This window comes from Camellia sinensis, chromosome 8, assembly GCF_055761805.1.
Source record: "Camellia sinensis isolate YWXY chromosome 8, ASM5576180v1, whole genome shotgun sequence".
Taxonomy (NCBI): Eukaryota; Viridiplantae; Streptophyta; class Magnoliopsida; order Ericales; family Theaceae; genus Camellia; species Camellia sinensis.
The window spans coordinates 178,377,083-178,396,694 of NC_138968.1; the positions used below are offsets into that span (position 1 = coordinate 178,377,083).

A 19,612-nucleotide genomic window follows, 5' to 3' on the forward strand; every position below is an offset into this window, starting at 1 on the left:
AAAAAAAAAAAACTAAGCATTTATTGATTTGGTCAAAATCCCCTGATCAGCATTTATTAACTTTTTTCAATCTACATGTCTTTTCACATGGCTGCATTTATTGATTTTGTCAAAATTTACTAATCAGCATTTAAAATCCTTTTATACAAATAATTATAGATACAACCCGTGCATAATTACTGCAGTACCCTTTTCAACTTCTCCCATACACTATAATTAGTGATAAAATTATTAAATTATTTTTATAAAAAATCTTAAAAAATATAATTTATATATTAAAAAAAATCTAAAACAAATATAAATATATATAATTATCCCATGCATAGTACGAGTGATAGGCTAATTTATAATTTATTAAAAAAATATATTTTAAAAAGTTGACTTTTACTCTCTCAGTCCATTATTTTTCTGATTCTTTGAGTAACAAAATTTGGTGAACTTTTGTATAATTATGGGGGTGTCAATTAATAATTGGACATAGACCTATAGATGGCAAGCAAGGTTGCGACCAAGAAGCCATGAATGATTTGATCTCGGGAAGAGTAGAAGAAGAATAGAAGATTGAGTGAGGGAGGGGATAAGGTTATTAAGGAAGGAGGAGAAGAAGGAAGAAGAGTGGTGGGTTGTATGGCGGAGATAAAGATGATAGGAGTGGTGGGTGGGGGCCAAATGGGGTCAGGAATAGCTCTCCTCGCCGCCGCAAACGGCATACATGTATGGCTTCACGACACCGACCCCAACGCTCTCTCCAGAGCCCAGAAATACGTTTCCACTTTCGTACAATCCCTCGTTTCCAAAGGACACCTCTCTCAGGTCAAATCCCCTCTATTACTCTCTCTCTCTCTCGGACATGACTTTTTGTATTGGTATCTGAACCTCTCTTGTGATTACCAGACTGATTTTAGATCCTCTTTGTTTCATAGTCATCTAATATCATTGCCAATTTTGTTATACAACCCAAGTTATATTTATATCTGTATCTATCTATCTGTCTATACTATCTCCAATTCTGAACTTTTTCTTTTCCTTTTTTTCCATTAAAAATTTACATTTTATGAAAAAGTGTTCAAAAACTATCTTCATTAAATATTTATCACATTTTTTTTAATATCAAACCCTTGGTCAGATTTGAATTTGATAAAAATTTAAACAGTGGCGATACAGATCCTCCCTCAGATTCCCACCCCCACCACTCCTCAAACATACGTGGGGGTTGGTGAGTGGGGAAGAAGAAAAAAAAAAAAAATTTTTTTTTGGACCAATGAAAGGCAGAGGGGTCGTGGAGGTTGCTTTCAAAAGGCGGTCTAAGTCTTTTTTGAAATTTAAAATGATGAAAGATTGAAAAAAAAAATAATTCAACAAAAAATTTGATGGAAAGAAGGGAATTTTTAAAAATATTGATGAAAGGATTAGCTTAACTCGTATCAAATTAAGCTTTTCATTCAAATTTGGAATCAAATTAAGCTTCCTCTACAACTGCTAAATTCAACCATATATATATATATATATATGTGCACACCTTCAAGTATGTATATGTTTATAGTGTGCTTGTATCTGTGTACAAGTTACATCTCTTTATCGTGATAATTTTAGGGAAACGGGGTTAAGTTCTGTGTTGTGTTGTGGACTCTCTGAATTTTGTGTATAGAAATTGCGGTGGAACTGAGTTGTTCTGTTGAGAAATTGTGACGGGATGTGTAATAGTCCATTTGGGAATTTAGAAAAGAGAAGAAAGGATTAAGTTGTGAGAGAAAATAAGAGAAAAGATTTTTCTTCCCTTTTGTTTGGATAAGTAGGACATAAATGACAATGATTTTTCTGATTTATTTTATAGTAAATTACGATGATAATTAATGTACTTTGCTTCTTGTGTTATTTTGGTCATATAATTTCAATTGACTCTGTAAAATAAATTGATTTGTATTTAATTGATCTATTACAAGATTGTTGTGTATTGATTTTGTATATTACAAGCTATTATATAGGAGAGGTTTTGGGAGTAGGTGAGATAGGTGAGTGGTGGTAGTGGATGGTAGTGGAGGTGGTGGGTGGTAGTGGAGATGGTAGGTGGAGTTGGTGGTGTGGTAATTTACACAATTTACAATTTATATTAACAGCCCCCCTCAAACTCAAGGAGGATAGATACTAGTCAACTTGAGTTTGGAGAGAGTAACAAAACAGAAAAATAAGCTGACAATTAAAAATGGGATAGGAGACACTGTATGGTCGTGTCGGACCGTTGTAGCAGACAGTGTGTGGTCGGGTCAGACCGTTGTAGAAGACAGTTTACGGGGTCATGTCGGACCGTTGTAGCAGGACAGTTTACGGGGTCATGTCGGACCGTTGTAGAAGACAGTTTACGGGGTCATGTCGGACCGATGTAGCAGGACAGTTTACGGGGTCATGTCGGACCGTTGTAGAAGACAGTTTACGGGGTCATGTCGGACCGATGTAGCAGGACAGTTTACGGGGTCATGTCGGACCGTTGTAGCAGACAGTTTACGGGGTCATGTCGGACCGTTGTAGCAGACACTGTGTGGTCGTGTCAGACCGTTGTAGAAAACAGTTTATGGGGTCATGTCGGACCGATGTAGAAAACAGTTTATGGGGTCATGTCGGACCGTTATAGAAGACAGTTTATGGGGTCATGTTGGACCGATGTAGAAGACAGTTTACGGGGTCATGTCGGACCGTTGTAGCAGACAGTTTACGGGGTCATGTCGGACCGTTGTAGCGGACAGTTTACGGGGTCATGTCGGACCGGTGTAGAAGACAGTTTACGGGGTCATGTCGGACCGTTGTAGCAGACAGTTTACGGGGTCATGTCGGACCGTTGTAGCAGACAGTTTACGGGGTCATGTCGGACCGTTGTAGCAGCTGTGGTGGTTCACCAAGGGGGGTGACTTAGGGAGTGCGCCATGGGCGACTTATACATGATACTGTGTATAACCCCCCCTCAAACTCAAATAGGTGTGAAGATAGAAACCTATTTGAGGTTGAAACAAAGGGATTGATAAAGCTGACCGGTGTAGAAGACACTGTATGAGTGTGTAGATAGGCTGTCCAAAAGATATACATGGATGTAGATATCGAGCCCTCAAAAGTCGTGCCCTCAAAAGGTGTGCCCAATCTGTCAAAAGGCGTGCCATCAAAAGGCGTGCCCGATGCATCAAAAGGCGTGCCAGATATGATGGCGAGGCACGTGAGGGCCTTGGCTGGCGTGCCCGTTTGTCTGGCGTCAAGAGGCGCGCGATGCGCGTGGCTGCCTCGTCTATTTAACCAAGACGGAGCTGAGGCTGAGGCGAAGACAAATAATTGGCGAAAATCCTCTGAAAAACTCTTCGTTTTGCTGAGAAGGTTTTGCTGAGAAGATACTCTGTAACACTCTCTATAACACTGTTGCCCAGAAAAAATGGCTTCGTCTTCCCGCGGGCTGCTCACCCTCTTTCCCGACCTCAACGAGTCCACAGGAGAGAGAACTGGTGCGGTGGCCAGTGAACCTCAACCAAACACCGCTGGGTTTGCTCCGCTGAACTTTCCGATGCGGTCTGTGGAGCAAAAAATGGCGGTGCAGTCGGATGTGGAGGCCAATCAGTATACTCTGAAGTCATGTGTGGAGTCAATGACGGCGGTCACAAACTTGTCGCACCGGCTGCAGAGTAGGACAAATGAGGTGCAGCAATTAAACTCCCAGCTGGCTCTGCTCCAACGCATGTATAAGGATGCGCGAGCAGAGATAAGCGTGCTAAAGGCAGAAAACAAGGAGCTGAAGCGGAAGTCCACCGTGATGTTCAGATTTGGAGGTCCGCCATATGCTACAGTGGAGGAGTATGGGGGAGAGAGCATGCCCAGTGGAGGGGGAAACACGGAGGCAACACCGGCAAGGGCCGGCCAGGACGGAGGCAAGAAGAAAAGACCTGCAGTAGAGTAGAGAAGGGAAAAGAAAAATCCCTCCTGGGGGATCCTGGGGGATGGAGGTGGTTGTTGTTGGTGTTTTTTTTTTTTTTTTTTTTTTTTTTTGTTTTTTTTTGTTTTTTTTTTTTTTTTTGTGTTTTGTGTGGTGTAAAATGGTGATCGGGGTTAATCCCGGAGAGGAATAAAATATGTGTGTTGTGCAAAGTTGTAAATTGTTTTTTTTTTTTTTTTTTTTTTTTTGGATGGGTTATTTGAAAGAGATTAAAAAAAAAAAAATGTTTTGATAAAGTGGAGACAAGCGCATGTGATAAAGTGGAGAGAGAGGGTGTTGGGTTTGCAGATGAGCATGTTTTGGGTTAAAAAAAAAATAAAATAAAAAAAAAGGAGGATGGATGTGCAAAAGGTGTTGGAGGGATGGGTTGGAAAGGTAGACATATCGTGGATGGAGCATATTCGGTCTGACCCAACTCAAGTGCATTTTGCAGTGATTGGAGCATATACTTAGTGCAGTCCACCATCTGTTATTTTAAAGGTAGACATATTTTGGGCCATACACTCCTTGCTTTTCCATGATTTTCTTGAGGCTTCTTGGTGTGATCAAGTAACAAGTTATATTTTGATAAGCAATTCTAATGAACAAGACGAGAAACACAACTAGTAGAACCAACAACACCACTGTGGCCATCGTAGAGAGAGAGGAGGTGGGTGTGTGTGTGTGAGCTGCTGGGTTTGTGTTAGAGAGAGAAGAGAGAGCGATTGAGATAAAGAAACAGCTCTTGAGGTTCGCACAGTACACATCACATGCACGTGTGGATGAGAATGGGAAGGCTTTGTGGAGATGGGTATATGACCCGGCGGCGAACCTGAGAACGTTCCCGACCGCCATGAAGAAGGAATATAAAGAGTTGGCGGTTCGCATTTTCCGTTGGTTGTCGCCGGAAAGATCGACGCCACAATTATTATCTTCCGCAGCGACGATTTCGACGGCGCCGGCGGTTGTTGAACTTCCAAAGCCGATGGTGGGGGTCGCTCACTCTCCATAGTCCGTAGTATTCGGCGCAGCTGGGATGGTGAGGTTGTCTGTGTGTTTTCTGGAAGAGAGAGTTGCCGAGAGGGAAGAGGTGCTGAGAGAGATGAGTGAGTTTGTTGCAGCGAGAGAGACCCAACAGAGAAAATTGCAGAGAGAGAGAGATGGTGTCCATATCCCTCCCCATGTGTATGTCTTGGGAGAGAGAGAGCCCGAGTCAGCCCATGTCTGTTTTGTGTTCTTTGGTCTCTAGAGAGAGAGAGAGAGGTAAGAGAGAGGAAGATGAAGTTACAGTCTAGGCATGTGTAGAGGTCCGGCGGGCGGCTAAGGCGAGGCTGCCGCCCGCCGGTGAAGCAGAATGACCAGGTTATTAACCTTGCTCTGATACCATGTAAAATAAATTGATTTGTATTTAATTGATCTATTACAAGATTGTTGTGTATTGATTTTGTATATTACAAGCTATTATATAGGAGAGGTTTTGGGAGTAGGTGAGATAGGTGAGTGGTGGTAGTGGATGGTAGTGGAGGTGGTGGGTGGTAGTGGAGATGGTAGGTGGAGTTGGTGGTGTGGTAATTTACACAATTTACAATTTATATTAACAGACTCAATTTTGATTCTAAATTTATGACTTTGTCTCAATTTGGTCTAATAGTTTATAACTCTTACAATTTTTTTTGTAATGAAAAATACGAAAATAAGTGGCACGTGCCATAATTTTAAAGACAAAAATATGAACTTACTCAATTCAGTGAGTTAATCTTAACCAATTCAGTGATTATTTTTTGTCAAAAATACTGCCGGCATTATCAATTGGATCAAATTGACATAAAATCTAAAATTAAGGATCAAATTTGATCTAATTAAAAGTATAGGGACTAAAATAATACAATGGGCAAAATTTAAGAACTATTGATGTAATTTACCCTTTATTTTATAACCATTTTTTCCCGTCTGGTTAGACTAGGTAGTGTTGTGTTGTGCTTTTTTATCAAAATGACATCTATCGGTCTAATTTTTTTTTTAAAAAAAAAAAAAATTTCTTTTGCATTTATTTAGATGGACAGCTCTTGGCATTATGGAAGGTTTATTTTCTCTCTAATTTTGGAGTGAGTCAAAAAAATGGGTTTTAAGATAAGAATATTTCTTTTTGTTTCTTCTAATTTTATCCAAACAGGTGTTCAGACCAAGAGATTTCCATTTTTTCTTCGAATCACCCAATCCATAACTCATGTGAGAGATAGGGAAGACTTTCTGAACAGGGAGAACTTGTAGGCAAGACTTTTTGAACTTACACAGAAGAACAGAAAGAAACATAATGACTGTATGACTAGGCTTTTACCCCTCAAAGTGAGAGACATAAGCATCAAAGTTTGGCCTCAACCTTGTGAAAGCAGAATATATATATATATATATATATGTATGTATAAGAGGCGGTTTAATGAAGAATGTAGCCTCAAATTACAGCATTTTCAAGTGTATGTGTGGGTAAATCAATGCTTTAATAATTCATGTACATATCTACATATCATTGATCACCAGTTTCCATGCCTTAAGAAGTGTCCATGCTTCTTAAATATAAGAAAAAGATGGAGGTTGTCCTCATAAATTGGTCTTATTATGCAATTGCTTTACTTGGTGATTTGTCCATTTTCTACGTTTTTTTTTCCTGGTGAATAACTTGGTTATTTGAGTTGATGGTTATTGGATTGGTTGATTGGATGCTTTTTATATTTTGTTCAGCCGTTAATATTCTTTTTGCACTACCAAATCATTTACTCATCGAGTTGTTTAAGTGATCAACATTTAGCTGTTTGCGCTTTTATAATGTTTGCATCCTCCTCCTAACAGGCTGCAGGTAGTGATGCTCTCATACGCCTACAGTGTACCTCAAACTTGGAAGATCTTCAGTCTGCTGATGTTATTATTGAAGCCATTGTGGAAGCTGAGGATGTGAAGAAAAAGTTATTTTCAGAATTAGATAAGATCGCAAAAGGTTCAGCCATTTTAGCATCTAATACAAGTTCTATCTCAATTTCCCGTTTGGCATCTGTGACAAACAGGCCACAGCAGGTTATCTCCAGAAACTCTATGACAATGTTGATATTAATTCAAGCTATGGTAGTTGTTTAGTTTCTTAATTAATTGTTTCCAAGTAGTTTGTAGTTGTAAAAGTTTTACTGAAAATGTTTCAAATTGGGTTCTTCCACAAAGTTCTTCATTTACTTTTTATTCCATTTTATCAAGCTTTGACATGATTACTTGTTTGTGATAATTAATTACATAAATTTGTTACTGACTGTAACTTCAATCTGATTGATCATTTACTATAGAACATCCCGTTTAAATTTAAAAGGATCTTTTATAATTTGCAGGTGATTGGCATGCATTTTATGAATCCTCCCCCAATAATGAAACTGATTGAGATTGTTAGAGGCGCAGACACGTCAGACGAAACGTTTAGTTCAACAAAAGCCTTGGCAGAAAGGTTTTGACTGGAATACCTTATAATTTGATTCTAAATGAATTTCCACTTTCTGCCTAATAAAAATTATAAAGTTGAATCCTCCCAACTCTCTCTCTCTCTCTCTCTCTCTCGCCATTTACTTGAGTGATGACACTGGATTTTTCAGGTTTGGCAAAACAGTAATTTGCTCTCGGGATTATCCTGGCTTCATTGTAAATCGAATCCTGATGCCAATGATAAATGAAGCCTTTTACGCACTCTATACTGGGGTGGCAACAAAGGAGGACATCGATACTGGAATGAGGCTGGGAACAAATCATCCAATGGGTCCTCTAACACTTGCAGATTTCATCGGATTAGATGTGTGCTTGTCGATAATGAAAATTCTTCATGCCGGCCTCGGGGACAGTAGGTATGCTCCCTGTCCTCTTCTTGTGCAGTATGTCGATGCTGGTCGCCTTGGAAGAAAACGAGGCATTGGTGTGTATGACTATCGCAAAGTAGCTGAGAAAACTGGACCGTCAGCTCGACTTTGAAACTGTTAAAAATTATGTATAATAATATTCCCCAATGGGGGGGAATATAATGAGGAGGCGAGGGAAGAGCACTCGAGCCAAGCTCAATTTCACCATCGAAGAAAATAAATCCCCGATGGAAGCTAAAATTTTATATATTTGCAAGAGTCTGTATGCATGTTAGACATCATCAATTTGTATGCAATGACTTTTGGGAAGCAAGCAGTAGAACCTAAATAATACCATGGAAATTACTGTGATATTTCATAATCCTCAGAAGGTGGTTTATGTGTGTGTGAGAGAGATAAGAGAAATCAGAACTAGACAATTTTCATGAGGTCTTGGTTGCTTGTTTTTATTTTCTTTCCATGTTCTGTTTTATATTTTTGTGTTTACGGAACCAAAACAATGAAAGGTTAAAAAAAATCCGTTGTTTTCAATTTTGTGAGAAAATAAATTTTGAAAATTCGAAGATTTTTTTTGGTATTTCCAAAAATAAAAGGTTGTTTTCAGAAGAAGAAAAAATATTCAATACTATTTTCGGAAAACAATTTACCAAACGAGCGCAGAAGAAACACCACCCATAATCTTTGTCAATCTGTTCTCTGATAATCTCATCCTGATATCTGATTAAACAGCTAGCTGATCCACAAAACAAATTAAATGAAAGACTTGAAAAAAAAAAAAAACAAAGTATGCCCTTATCTATCAGTATTCAACCCCATGTCAATGCAAAATCATTGTTTTTATTGCTTGCCAACCTAGAAACAGAGCATGAGAGACAAAGGAATCAAAAGCAATCCCTCATGACCCACCAACCCACATGGTGTGGTGTGTGTTTTTAGAGTAACGAATTCCCATTGTTGATCATGTTTTGTCTTTATAGGTAAGCATCTTCTACAGTGAAAGTGACTTAAATGGAATCCAAAGTTCAATAAGTACTCATAATTTATGAAATAGAAATTTGATTGAAGAGAAGATAGAGAAAGAAGACATAAAAGCTTCAACTTTATAGACCTTGAGGTTTATCTGAAACATTTTTCAGATCAGGAGAGAGAGAGACAGAGAGCAATGAAGTTCTTGTTCCAGTGCCCGTGTTGCTCCTGTTTCTGCTTCTTGAAGCCGAAGAAGGGCAAACCGAAGGAGAAGGAAGCCAAGGTAGAGGAGAAAGAAGACAAGAAAGAGACAAAACCGAAGGAGAATGATGCTGCTTCTTGAATCCGCATTGGCTATGATTCTACGAATAAGGAAGCTACAAGTAATGCAACTAGAAATTCCATGGAGAGTTCGATCTTGACTCGGCATATATATATATGAGGTTATGAGGCAATGCTAGTTCAATTCATTTCATGATAATAAATGTTTTAGGTACATACTTTTTATCTTCTCTGCTCGGGTGATTATCCTGGTTTGCATGAGCAATTCTATGTACTTTTCTCTTCCAAGTTCTTCATGTGAAGTGGCTTCTCTTCATCTGGAGCCTCTTTTTATTGAGTGAGTGTCTAATCAATATACAAAAATGTTAGAGACCCCAAAAATTCTATCAAAAGTTTTACCAAATGTCTCACATGGTGTGGGACTCACATGGGATGAGCATGGTCTGGATTGGGGTAAAATCATGACCAATCTGTTATCTACGGTTCCTGAAAAATTGAAACCAATCCAATCCGTTTAAATCGTGAAACCAATCCGATCCAATCCATTTAAACATGGATTGAATCGGTTTAGGACTACATATTCACATAATTAAATAACAAAAAAAATATATATAGAATATTTTAATTTCATAAAAACATAAATATAGCATCATATTAGTTCCACAATAGCAACATGTATTTCTATAATAGCGACATACTGTTTTAGAATTTAAACAATCATAAAAAAATTAGGTCCACCATAAGTATTTAGACCATTACAAATTAAAAGTAAACCAACAAACAAAAATAATAAAAGAAGATACTATACGGGTTTGGGTTTAGGTTTTATATGAAATAAGAGAAGATACTATGCGGGAGGGTGTATAATATAAATATAGGCCATTTGTATACGATCCAGATTGGTTCCAATCTGGAATCGTGGGGTTAATCCGGAACCGATCCCTGGACTACAGATTTTTAATTTTTCAATTCGGAACCGAACAATGGATTCAAAAAACCAATCCAAATTTATCGGATTGGACTGGACCGGATCGGATTACAGATTTCACGAATTCCTTGCTTAGCTCTACTTCTTCCATACCTATTGCTACACCCTTTTCAACTTCTCTCGTAGACTATGGTTAGTGATGAGATTGTTAAATTATTTTTATAAAAAATCTTAAAAAATAATTTGTATATTAAAAAAATATCTAAAACAAATAGAAATTCTTATTCAAAAATAATAAGTTGCAATTGCGAAAAAAATAGAAAACACAAAATTACACTATGCATTTTCATAAATAATGAAAAATGTACAAAGTGTTTGTATAAAGGCTTAGCACGTGTTCACTCTCAAATTATCAAGTGAATATAGATAAAATCAAAGAATTCATTTTAAATAGACAAAATTTTACAAAATTTATTTGTAAGTCTCACTTCTTGAAAATCCTAAAATTCATTTTTTTTTTTGAATTATATTTTATGTTTAGTTTTTGTACTTTTTTTTAATGTAGTTTTCTTTTTTTTCTTTAAAAGTTTATTTTTAAAAATTAATAAATAAATAAGTAAATCATTTTCTATTTCAAACAATTTCATTTTTGTTTTTATTTTTTATTTTTTCTTAAAATAGTTTTAGTTTTAGGGAAGTACTTACCTTTTTTTCCCTATATATTGTAATTTTGTTGTAATTTTGTACATTTCAAGTGCATGATATTTTCACTAAACACACTTGGAGATACATTATGATAGAAGTATCATGCAAAAATCGAGTAAGAAGAAGAAAAATAAATAAAACCATACGATGAATGTGGAGCAAAGATTAAAACTCCCAAAGCAAGCAAGTAAACAAACAAACAAGTATAATAGAATGTTTAACATACATTTGAAAATTTGCAACAAAATTTTATTACTTTCATTTTTGTTAAGAAAATTCTATTTGGTACTAGCTAAATAAAATGCTTTTTTTTTTTTAATTTGAAATTAAAACTTTAGTAAATTTATATAAGCATAATTGCTAATTACATTTTTTACTTAATGTATAATATTATATTGGTTACCAATTTCAGGTTTATTTTTTTAAGTATTTACATAGAAGTAAAACAATGTCGTTAGGAATAAATTTCTTCTTAATTTAGTTATAAATTTTGAATAAAAATAAACATAAAATAATTGATTAAAGATATGTTGTATTTGTTATATTTCTTTTTCTGTATGCAAAAAAAAAAAAAATTTAAATAATTATAAACATAATCCGTACATACCACAGGTGAAATACTAATTTATTTTTACTTCCAAATGCTTTGTAAGGAAATAAAAGGTAATTAATTGCTTTCAAAAGTTTGTGTTTGTGATCCATCTACATCTACCTTTGCTGAGCCAAGTCAACATGGTGACCTCATTGAAATATTTTAGCAATGAGACTTGAATGTGGCCCAGCCACGAGGCCCACGAGGACACGATATGTTGGGTCGTTTTGAATTTGCTTTTTTTTTTTTGTTAATTTTTTTTTCTTATTTGGTGAACTTTCAAAAATAAATAAATAAAAAATTTAGATTTTAAATTTTACTTTGACTAGATGAGTCAGGAAGTTTTTTTTTTTAAAAAAAAGAAATTTTTTAGTTTTTTTTTTAATCATGTCTTTTTTTTTTTATTAATCTTCCATGATACTTTTTTTTTTTTTTTGGGTTACTTTCTTAATTCCTCTAATACTAAATGGATTGAAAAAACAAAAAATTTTGACACAAATTTAAAAATAAAAATTACTAAAGACAAAAATTATAAGAAAAATGAACTTTTTAGCTAGAGGCCAAAGGATGTTAATACATCTAGGATAAATTATACTGAATTTTTTTAAAATTAAAAAAAAAATTCTATAATTTTAACACAATATATTTTTATTTTTTATTCTCTTATCTTAAAATATTTAATATCGTCAAGCTATGTTTCCAATTTTTTATTCCTTAAAATTGTTTCAAATAAAAATAAAAGGATAAATTACAAATACACTCTTGAAATTTGCTTAAAATACAGATTAGCCCCCGTGGTTTGAAAAATTACAAATGCCGCTTCATTATAATTTTTTTTAACCAAATTAACTAAAAAAATAAAATTCATAATTGCTCTCCTATACAATAATAAAATTACCTAAATTATTAATTGAAATATATTTTTACCATAAATAAAAACCGTTAATTGACTTAATGATTTATTAATAAAATGAATAATTTATTGTGAAATTAAAAGTCACAGCAGATGGAATGCCATTTTAATTTGTCATAAAATTAGAAATCTCAAAAAGTGAAATGTAATTTTAAAATCACAAAAAATGATTTATATTTTAATAAAATCTTAAGAAGTGTATTTATAATTTACCAAAATATAAAAAAAGTTTAAAAGAAGAAAATATTATTCAACCATCTCCGAAAAGGTGCATATAAAGCATCTTAAGCGGACAAAGTCAATATTGCCTGCTCAACAATCAGGTGTTTTTTTTAACCTTTGAAAAAAATATCAATAAAAAGCGCAATGGTATCTCCTTGACTTTGAAATTCTAATTGAATTCTAATAATGTGATAAGAAAAAAAAAAAACTAAAATATCACAAAATCCATCTATTGGGATACTTTGTTGTCCTGGGAAGCAACTTTGTCATTTCCATTTTCTTCTGATTGCGCCCCATGCAATGATAATTCAGACCTCTGATTTTTCATAGGAAAAGAATTATAAAATAAAGGGGGGAAAAAACCCAAATGAAGATAGTATATGCAAAAATCATGTAAGCATCCTATTCAACTAACCAGCTGGCTCCTGACAAGATAAGGAAGTACATCCTGCCTTAAGCTTTGAAAAGTTTCTTTTTGATCAAGTATTTCTTGCAAAACAGACCTTTTAAAGAAATAAGCAAACTTAAGTAAATAATAGATAGATTTTAGAATGAATGAATTAAAAGATCACTTTGAAGAAAAGAACAAAACCTCAAACCTCTTGAATACATACAAATGAGCATCCATCAAATCAGCGCGGATTTCCATCTACACAAGCAATGAAAAACAGAGCCCCCAGTAAGAACCAACTACCAAGTCGAAAAGGTCTTAAAAAAGGCAACAAAACAAGGAACAAAGAGTTATTACACATTATTAGATATCATGTGTGCTTTCCCGTGAGCAATAAATCAAACTGGTGACTGAAATTTCTAATCAGTTACGCAGGCCCACAAGAGCAATAGATCAAACTGACAAATGATTTTCTTTTTTCTTTCCTTTTCTTTTCTGGTACAGAATAAAATTATTTTGTATGCCAGCAGAGAAAGATAAGAAATAGCTGTTTTAATGAAGGAGATGAAAATGAGGAGGCAAGAAAATTTAGGGAAAAGAGAAGAATGCACTCAGCATGTGACAACAATGAAATTCTTTTTTTCCTTTTGCTTGGGTACAAAGACATCTTCTCTTTTCCCTAAATTTTCTTGCCTCCTCATTTTCATCTCCTTCATTAAAACAGCTATTTCTTATCTTTCTCTGCTGGCATACAAAATAATTTTATTCTGTACCAGAAAAGAAAAGGAAAGAAAAAAGAAAATCATTTGTCAGTTTGATCTATTGCTCTTGTGGGCCTGCGTAACTGATTAGAAATTTCAGTCACCAGTTTGATTTATTGCTCACGGGGAAGCACACATGATATCTAATAATGTGTAATAACTCTTTGTTCCTTGTTTTGTTGCCTTTTTTAAGACCTTTTCGACTTGGTAGTTGGTTCTTACTGGGGGCTCTGTTTTTCATTGCTTGTGTAGATGGAAATCCGCGCTGATTTGATGGATGCTCATTTGTATGCATTCAAGAGGATTGAGGTTTTGTTCTTTTCTTCAAAGTGATCTTTTAATTCATTCATTCTAAAATCTATCTATTATTTACTCAAGTTTGCTTGTTTCTTTAAAAGGTCTGTTTTGCAAGAAATACTTGATCAAAAAGAAACTTTTCAAAGCTTAAGGCAGGATGTACTTCCTTATCTTGTCAGGAGCCAGCTGGTTAGTTGAATAGGATGCTTACATGATTTTTGCATATACTATCTTCATTTGGGTTTTTTCCCCCCTTTATTTTATAATTCTTTTCCTATGAAAAATCAGAGGTCTGAATTATCATTGCATGGGGCGCAATCAGAAGAAAATGGGAATGACAAAGTTGCTTCCCAGGACAACAAAGTATCCGCTGTGGGGGACGGGGGTCTGTGAATCGGCTGAGACGGCCCTGGCGGATGAAGGTCTCGATCTGGTCTTTGAGGTTAATGCACTCGTCGGTGGTATGGCCATGGTCTTGGTGGAAACGGCAGTATTTGGACTGGTCTTTCCGGGTGGAAGGGTTTCGGGACGGTAGGGGCCATTTGAGGGGGTAATCCCGCTGGATCTGGTTTAGGACGTGATCCATAGGGGAGTTGAGAGGGGTGTACCGCTCGAACCGACCGGGCGGTCGGGTCGGAATCGATCGGTCAGTTCGGGGGGGGTGGTCATTATACTGGGCGGTTCTGGGCTCGGAGTCTTTCCTCTTCTCTCTGGGAGTCGGATTTTTAGGGGTCGGCTCTTGTCGAGCGGCGAGGGAATCTTCAGCGTTCATGTATTTCTGAGCTTTGGATAGTAGGGTTGCCATGGTGGTTGGGGGGTTTTTGGAGAGGGAGAAGAGGAAGTCAGACGACCGCAGGCCGGCCATAAAGGCGGTGAGGATGACCTTGTCGTCATTTTCTGCTACTTGAAGGGCTTCGGTATTGAAACGGGTGACAAAGCTGCGGAGCGACTCTCCCTCAGTCTGACGAATGTTAAGGAGCTGGGTGGCCGGGCGCCTCTGACGCTGGGCTCCAATAAAATGGCTCAGGAAGGAGTCACTGAGGTGTTGAAAGGCGGAGACGGACTCCGCCGGTAGCTGGCTAAACCACAGCCGAGCTGATCCCTTTAGTGTCACTGGAAAAGCTCGGCACATGATCTCATCAGGAAAGGCATGGAGGACCATGAGGGTGCGGTAGGTTTCCAGATGGTCGACTGGGTCCGTCGTGCCATCGAAGGAGTCAATGGTAGGCATCTTGAATTTGGCAGGCAATGGTTTGTCGCGGATGGAGGCAACAAAAGGTGAGTTGGCGGTGGCCGAGGGCTTGTGCTGGATGTTCTGCATGACCCCTTGTAGTTGGAGTTTCATAGCTCGGATTTCAGCGTCCCAGAGGGGGGTGGTGTCGCCATGGTCGGCCAATGGAGGCTGGACGCTGCTAGCTTCCCCCTCAGGGGTCAGTACTGCAACCGGCGGGCGTGGAGGTGGTATGTTTTCATGTTGGGGAGGAAGGTGCTGCGAACCTTCTGGGTTAGGTGGAGGGGGCTGTGGAGCGGGATGGTCTGGGGCTGTTCCTTGGTTGGGGGGAACGTTTGGAGGTGGAACGGGGTGGTTTCTTTGGAGTAACGCATTGATCAGGGCCTGGTTTTGCTCGGCCATGCGGTTAATGCTGTTGGTGAGCTCGATAATGTATTGTGGTGGATTGATTGGGTGGGAGGGGTCTGTTTGGTGGCCGGAGGCATTGTGGTGAGAAGCCATGGACCTAGTCGTGACCATGCACCTAGATGGGCAAAAAGGAGAGGTGATAGTGAGAAGGGAGGGCTCCGGCGGTAGTGAACACAACTACCGCGCGAATAAACCAGTATCTTCCCACAGACGGCGCCAACTGATGAATGTGTTGATTCCCGGGTGGATGGGTCGGACCGGCCCAGGTTCTCCAGACTCCGGCTCAGGAAGGCTGGCTCCGTCAGATGACCTGCAAGCAAGTTCAGGAGGGGAACGGGGTAGTCCCCCAGTGAACCCTCCGGTGCAAGAATTAGAAGAGCAGAGTATGAAAAGACTGTATATCGAGAGATCAAGAGAGAGAGACCAACTTAACCTTCTTTTTTTCCTCTTATCCTTGCTTATATCCTTTTGTCATCATTTTTCCTGTCTCTTGTGACGTGCCTTTTTCCGCCGAAAGCCTGTGCCATAGCTCATCTTGTTTAGGGTGATGGAGGCTCTGTTCCGGCGGGGAGTGCTGTTGTAATAAATGCTGTGATGGGTTGCATTAATGGTGATGTGTTGTGATAATAACTCTGCAGATCTTTGTCTGCTGATGTGGCCCGTGTCCCACCTGCCGTGTGCCTAAATGCCGTTGGCCCTTCATGTCTAGGTGGCCTCCAGCTGTTCTGGGCCTTGTCACCCAAGCAACCGGGTTGTGCCATTGGCCCCAAGCACTGGGTTCGGGGTGGTTTACCGTGGGCCGAGTGCCTTGTGGGCCTATCTTGTGGGCCTATCCATGTCAGTAGTCCCCCATTTCCGAGTGCAGCTTTAGACCAACGAAGGGAATAGTGAGAAGGGAGAGAAGTGTGAAACGGGTGGAGAGGCCGACTGGAAGGTAGGCCGACTGGGAGGTGTCGACCGAGAGGCGGGCCGATCACGAGGGTGGCCGAGCGGGGGGGGTCGACCGTGAGGCGGGGCGACCACGGGGGTGACCGAGCGGGAGGGGTCGGTCGTGAGGCGGGGCGACCACGGGGGTGACCGAGCGGGAGAGGTCGGCCGTGAGACGTGCCGATCGTGAGGGTAGCCGAGCGGGAGGGGTCGGCCGTGAGGTGGGCCGACCACGAGGGTAGCCGAGCGGGAGGGGTCGGCCGTGAGGTGGGCCGACCACGAGGGTGGCCGAGCGGCAGGGGTCGACCGTGAGGTGTGCCGACCAGGGGGGCGTGGGGTTCTAAAATGTGCTGATGTGAAAATGGAAAAGACAGGGTAAGGGTAGGGGACAGTGCATCGTGGCCATACACGTGGCAGTGTCGTGGGGGAAGATGAAGCGTTGGGGCAGGAAATGAAGCGATAGGTCACGGGGGGTTTTGAAAAGGCGGTTTTGGCGGCTGATTTGAAAGGTTTTGAAACGGGTGAAAATTAATGTGGATCCGTGGAATACGGGCAAAACCGTAGGTTTTAGGTATAATGCGTTTTACCTACCGTGGGACAAGAACTCAAAATATCCAACTCTTGCACGGTGTGCGACATATCTGTGTAGCATTCTCTCAACTTTCTTGTGGTTGCGTCAGAAGTGTTTTGTGAGCAAGCCCTAGAAATGGCACAAGAAGGAGTAGTTAAGGTGAGGGTAGACCCGTTGGGGGACGATGATGGGGAGGAGTTAGCAGCGCAGTACAGGGCAGAGGCATCGGACTTGATATTGGCCCCAAAGCCATTAAACCAGGTGGAGTCGGGGCAGTGGCACACTAAGGCGGACAGATCCACGCTCACGGTGGCGGATTTGGAGGCGATTAGGGAGCGATACCAGATTCCGGCGGAGGTAGATTTACGGTTGCCGACGTCAGAGGAAAGGCCGTCTATGGTGAAGCCAGGGGAGTTTTCCCTGTACGAGGAGGCGCTGAAAGGGGGGCTGAGGCTGCCATTGCCTCAAGTGGTGGTTGATGTGCTAAATCGCCTGGAGGTAGCGCCGGGGCAGTTGATGCCCAATGCGTGGAAGATTCTGATGGCTTGTGCGAGTGCGTGGCCTAAGGCGAATGGAGGAGAGGCCATGACGATCGACGAGTTCTTCTCATGTTACAAGGCGTCGGGGCAGCAAGAAACGTGGGTCACCCTACAAGCGGTGATGGGCAGGGGGTTGGTGGCGGGGCTGCCTACGTCGATCAAGGGGTGGCGGCCACGGTGGTTTTTCGTGTCAGTTAATGGGGGAATGGGGGTGCGCACCATGTGGAAGGTGCCAAATCGGTCGATGGAGTCTAGGCTGGGGGTGGTGGCGGAAGAGAGGGTGAAGAAAGTGAGGGAGTGGAGAGAGAGAGAGAAAGCCAGATGGGACGATCTTGTCCAGCCGTCAGCACTGTTTGAGGCGGGGTTGGGACCGCAGCCGAAAGGTGGAGACCTCGACCGGGGGGAGTTGGAAGAGAGGAGAAGAGCACAGGAGATGGAGGATCGAGCCATTATGGCCAAGGCCGCGAAGTTGATAGAGGCGCAGAGGGGCCGACCGGCTGAACCGCTCTCGCGGGAGAGGATCCGACCGCGCCCTAGGCCTTTGGGGGAAAAAGACTTGGGTAGCTTTGAGCCGCTTCCGCCGCCTGTAGACCCTATAAAGGAAAAGGCCAGAGGGGTTGTGACGGTCATGAAGAAAAAGAAGGAGAAGAAGAAGAGGAGGGCTCCAGAGGAGGCTGCAGAGGAGTCTGGGGCCAAGAGGGCGAAGGTGGCCCCAACGGATGCAGAGGAGTCTGCGGCAAGGGACGCCCCAGAGGAAGTGGAGATCATCCCAACGGTGGAGGTTGTGGAGGTGGGTCCACCAGTACAAGCGGAGGCTGGGGTGGGGGAGGCGGCGCCGAGCGGGAGGGAACAGGTTCAGGGGAGGCCCGACCCCCAGGAAGGGGGGGTTCGTGTGGCCACGGCTATTTATCATGCGCGCGCGGTAGCTGGGAGGATGGAGGGAGAAGAAGGCCCAGCCAGGGCGGGAGCCGACCGCCTGGTGAGGATTGTGGACGAAGGAGCTCTGCGCGCGGCATCTGGGTATAGTGAGGCCGACCTGCTGAGGGGGTTATGCTCCGCCCAAATGGAGGTGACTACCTTAGCGGGGGCTCTTCTCAGGAAAGCTGGGGCCGCCAAGTTGAAGGCTGAGGAGGTCAGGGTCCAGCTGGCCAAGTTGAGGGAGGATAGTGCCGACTGGGAGACTGCCTATGCCGACCTGCCAGCAGTCAAGTTGGAACTGGAGGACACACGCCGTAAGGTTGTGTCGCTGGAGTTCCAACTGGCTGGTGAGCACAAAAAATTGGAAGAGTCCGAGAAGGCCTGCGCGGTGGCGGTCGAGAGGCATGAGGAGGCTATGACCAGCAATGAAGAGCTGGTCAGGCAGAAGGATGAAGCGGACTCCAGAATTGGAGACCTGCTGAAGGAGCTGGGGGAGGAGCGCACCAGAGCAGAGGAGGACAAGGGGAGGCTTCTGAGGGAATGGGAGATGGAGAAGGTGAAGATGGCGGCGGAGCTAGAGGTTCTGAGGAAGGGGATGGAAGAGGAGAGGATGACGGCAGCTGCTGGAAGGGTGGCTCTGCAAAGGGAGCTGGACGAGGAGAGGGCGAAGGCGGCGTCTGAAAAGGCGGCCTACCCTGATCTATGCGTCGCAGCAGTGGAGCAGTATAAAGGGTCCTCCGAATTTCAAATGGAGGTGGATGCTGCTGTCGCCAGGAGTCTGGCTGGTCAAGAGCCTGGGGGGTTGGGCCCGTCAAGGAAGACTGCTGGAGGTAGGACAGAATCAGAGGTGATTGAAAGCTTCCAGCAGTCCGACTGCTATAAGCATGAAATGGCCGAGTACTGGGACAGTGGTTGGAAAATGTTCAAGCGTAGAGCTGAGGAGCTGTTTCCAGATTTGGACCTGAGTAGTGTGACAATCGGCGAAGATGATGTGGCCCAGACCCCCCTGGATGAAGGCGTTGAAGAAGAGGATTTAGCATCCAGCGAGGAAGAGTAGCCAAGGAGAAGAAGAGCTGGGCGTGTTCTGTGGGGTTTGGTTAAGTGTATACATTGTAATTTTTGTGCATT

The 19,612-nt window shown here is 41.3% G+C and overlaps 1 protein-coding gene and 1 long non-coding RNA gene across 2 annotated transcripts; one reads left to right on the forward strand and one right to left on the reverse strand.

Annotated features, from left to right (window-relative positions):
• Positions 1–390: 390 nt before the first annotated feature.
• On the forward strand, positions 391–8,261 carry LOC114279189 (3-hydroxyacyl-CoA dehydrogenase family protein). Its single transcript, XM_028221402.2, has 4 exons — positions 391–813; positions 6,794–7,015; positions 7,318–7,430; positions 7,576–8,261. The coding sequence occupies exons 1-4, from the start codon at positions 628–630 to the stop codon at positions 7,943–7,945; spliced, it is 891 nt and encodes a 296-aa protein (XP_028077203.2). The 5' UTR covers positions 391–627; the 3' UTR covers positions 7,946–8,261.
• A 3,855-nt stretch (positions 8,262–12,116) lies between these two features.
• Positions 12,117–13,471, reverse strand: LOC114279188 (uncharacterized). Its single transcript, XR_014338756.1, has 3 exons — positions 13,041–13,471; positions 12,857–12,944; positions 12,117–12,757 (listed from the first exon to the last, which is right to left on the reverse strand). It is a non-coding gene; the product is annotated as an uncharacterized LOC114279188 (long non-coding RNA).
• Between the last annotated feature and the right edge of the window lie 6,141 nt (positions 13,472–19,612).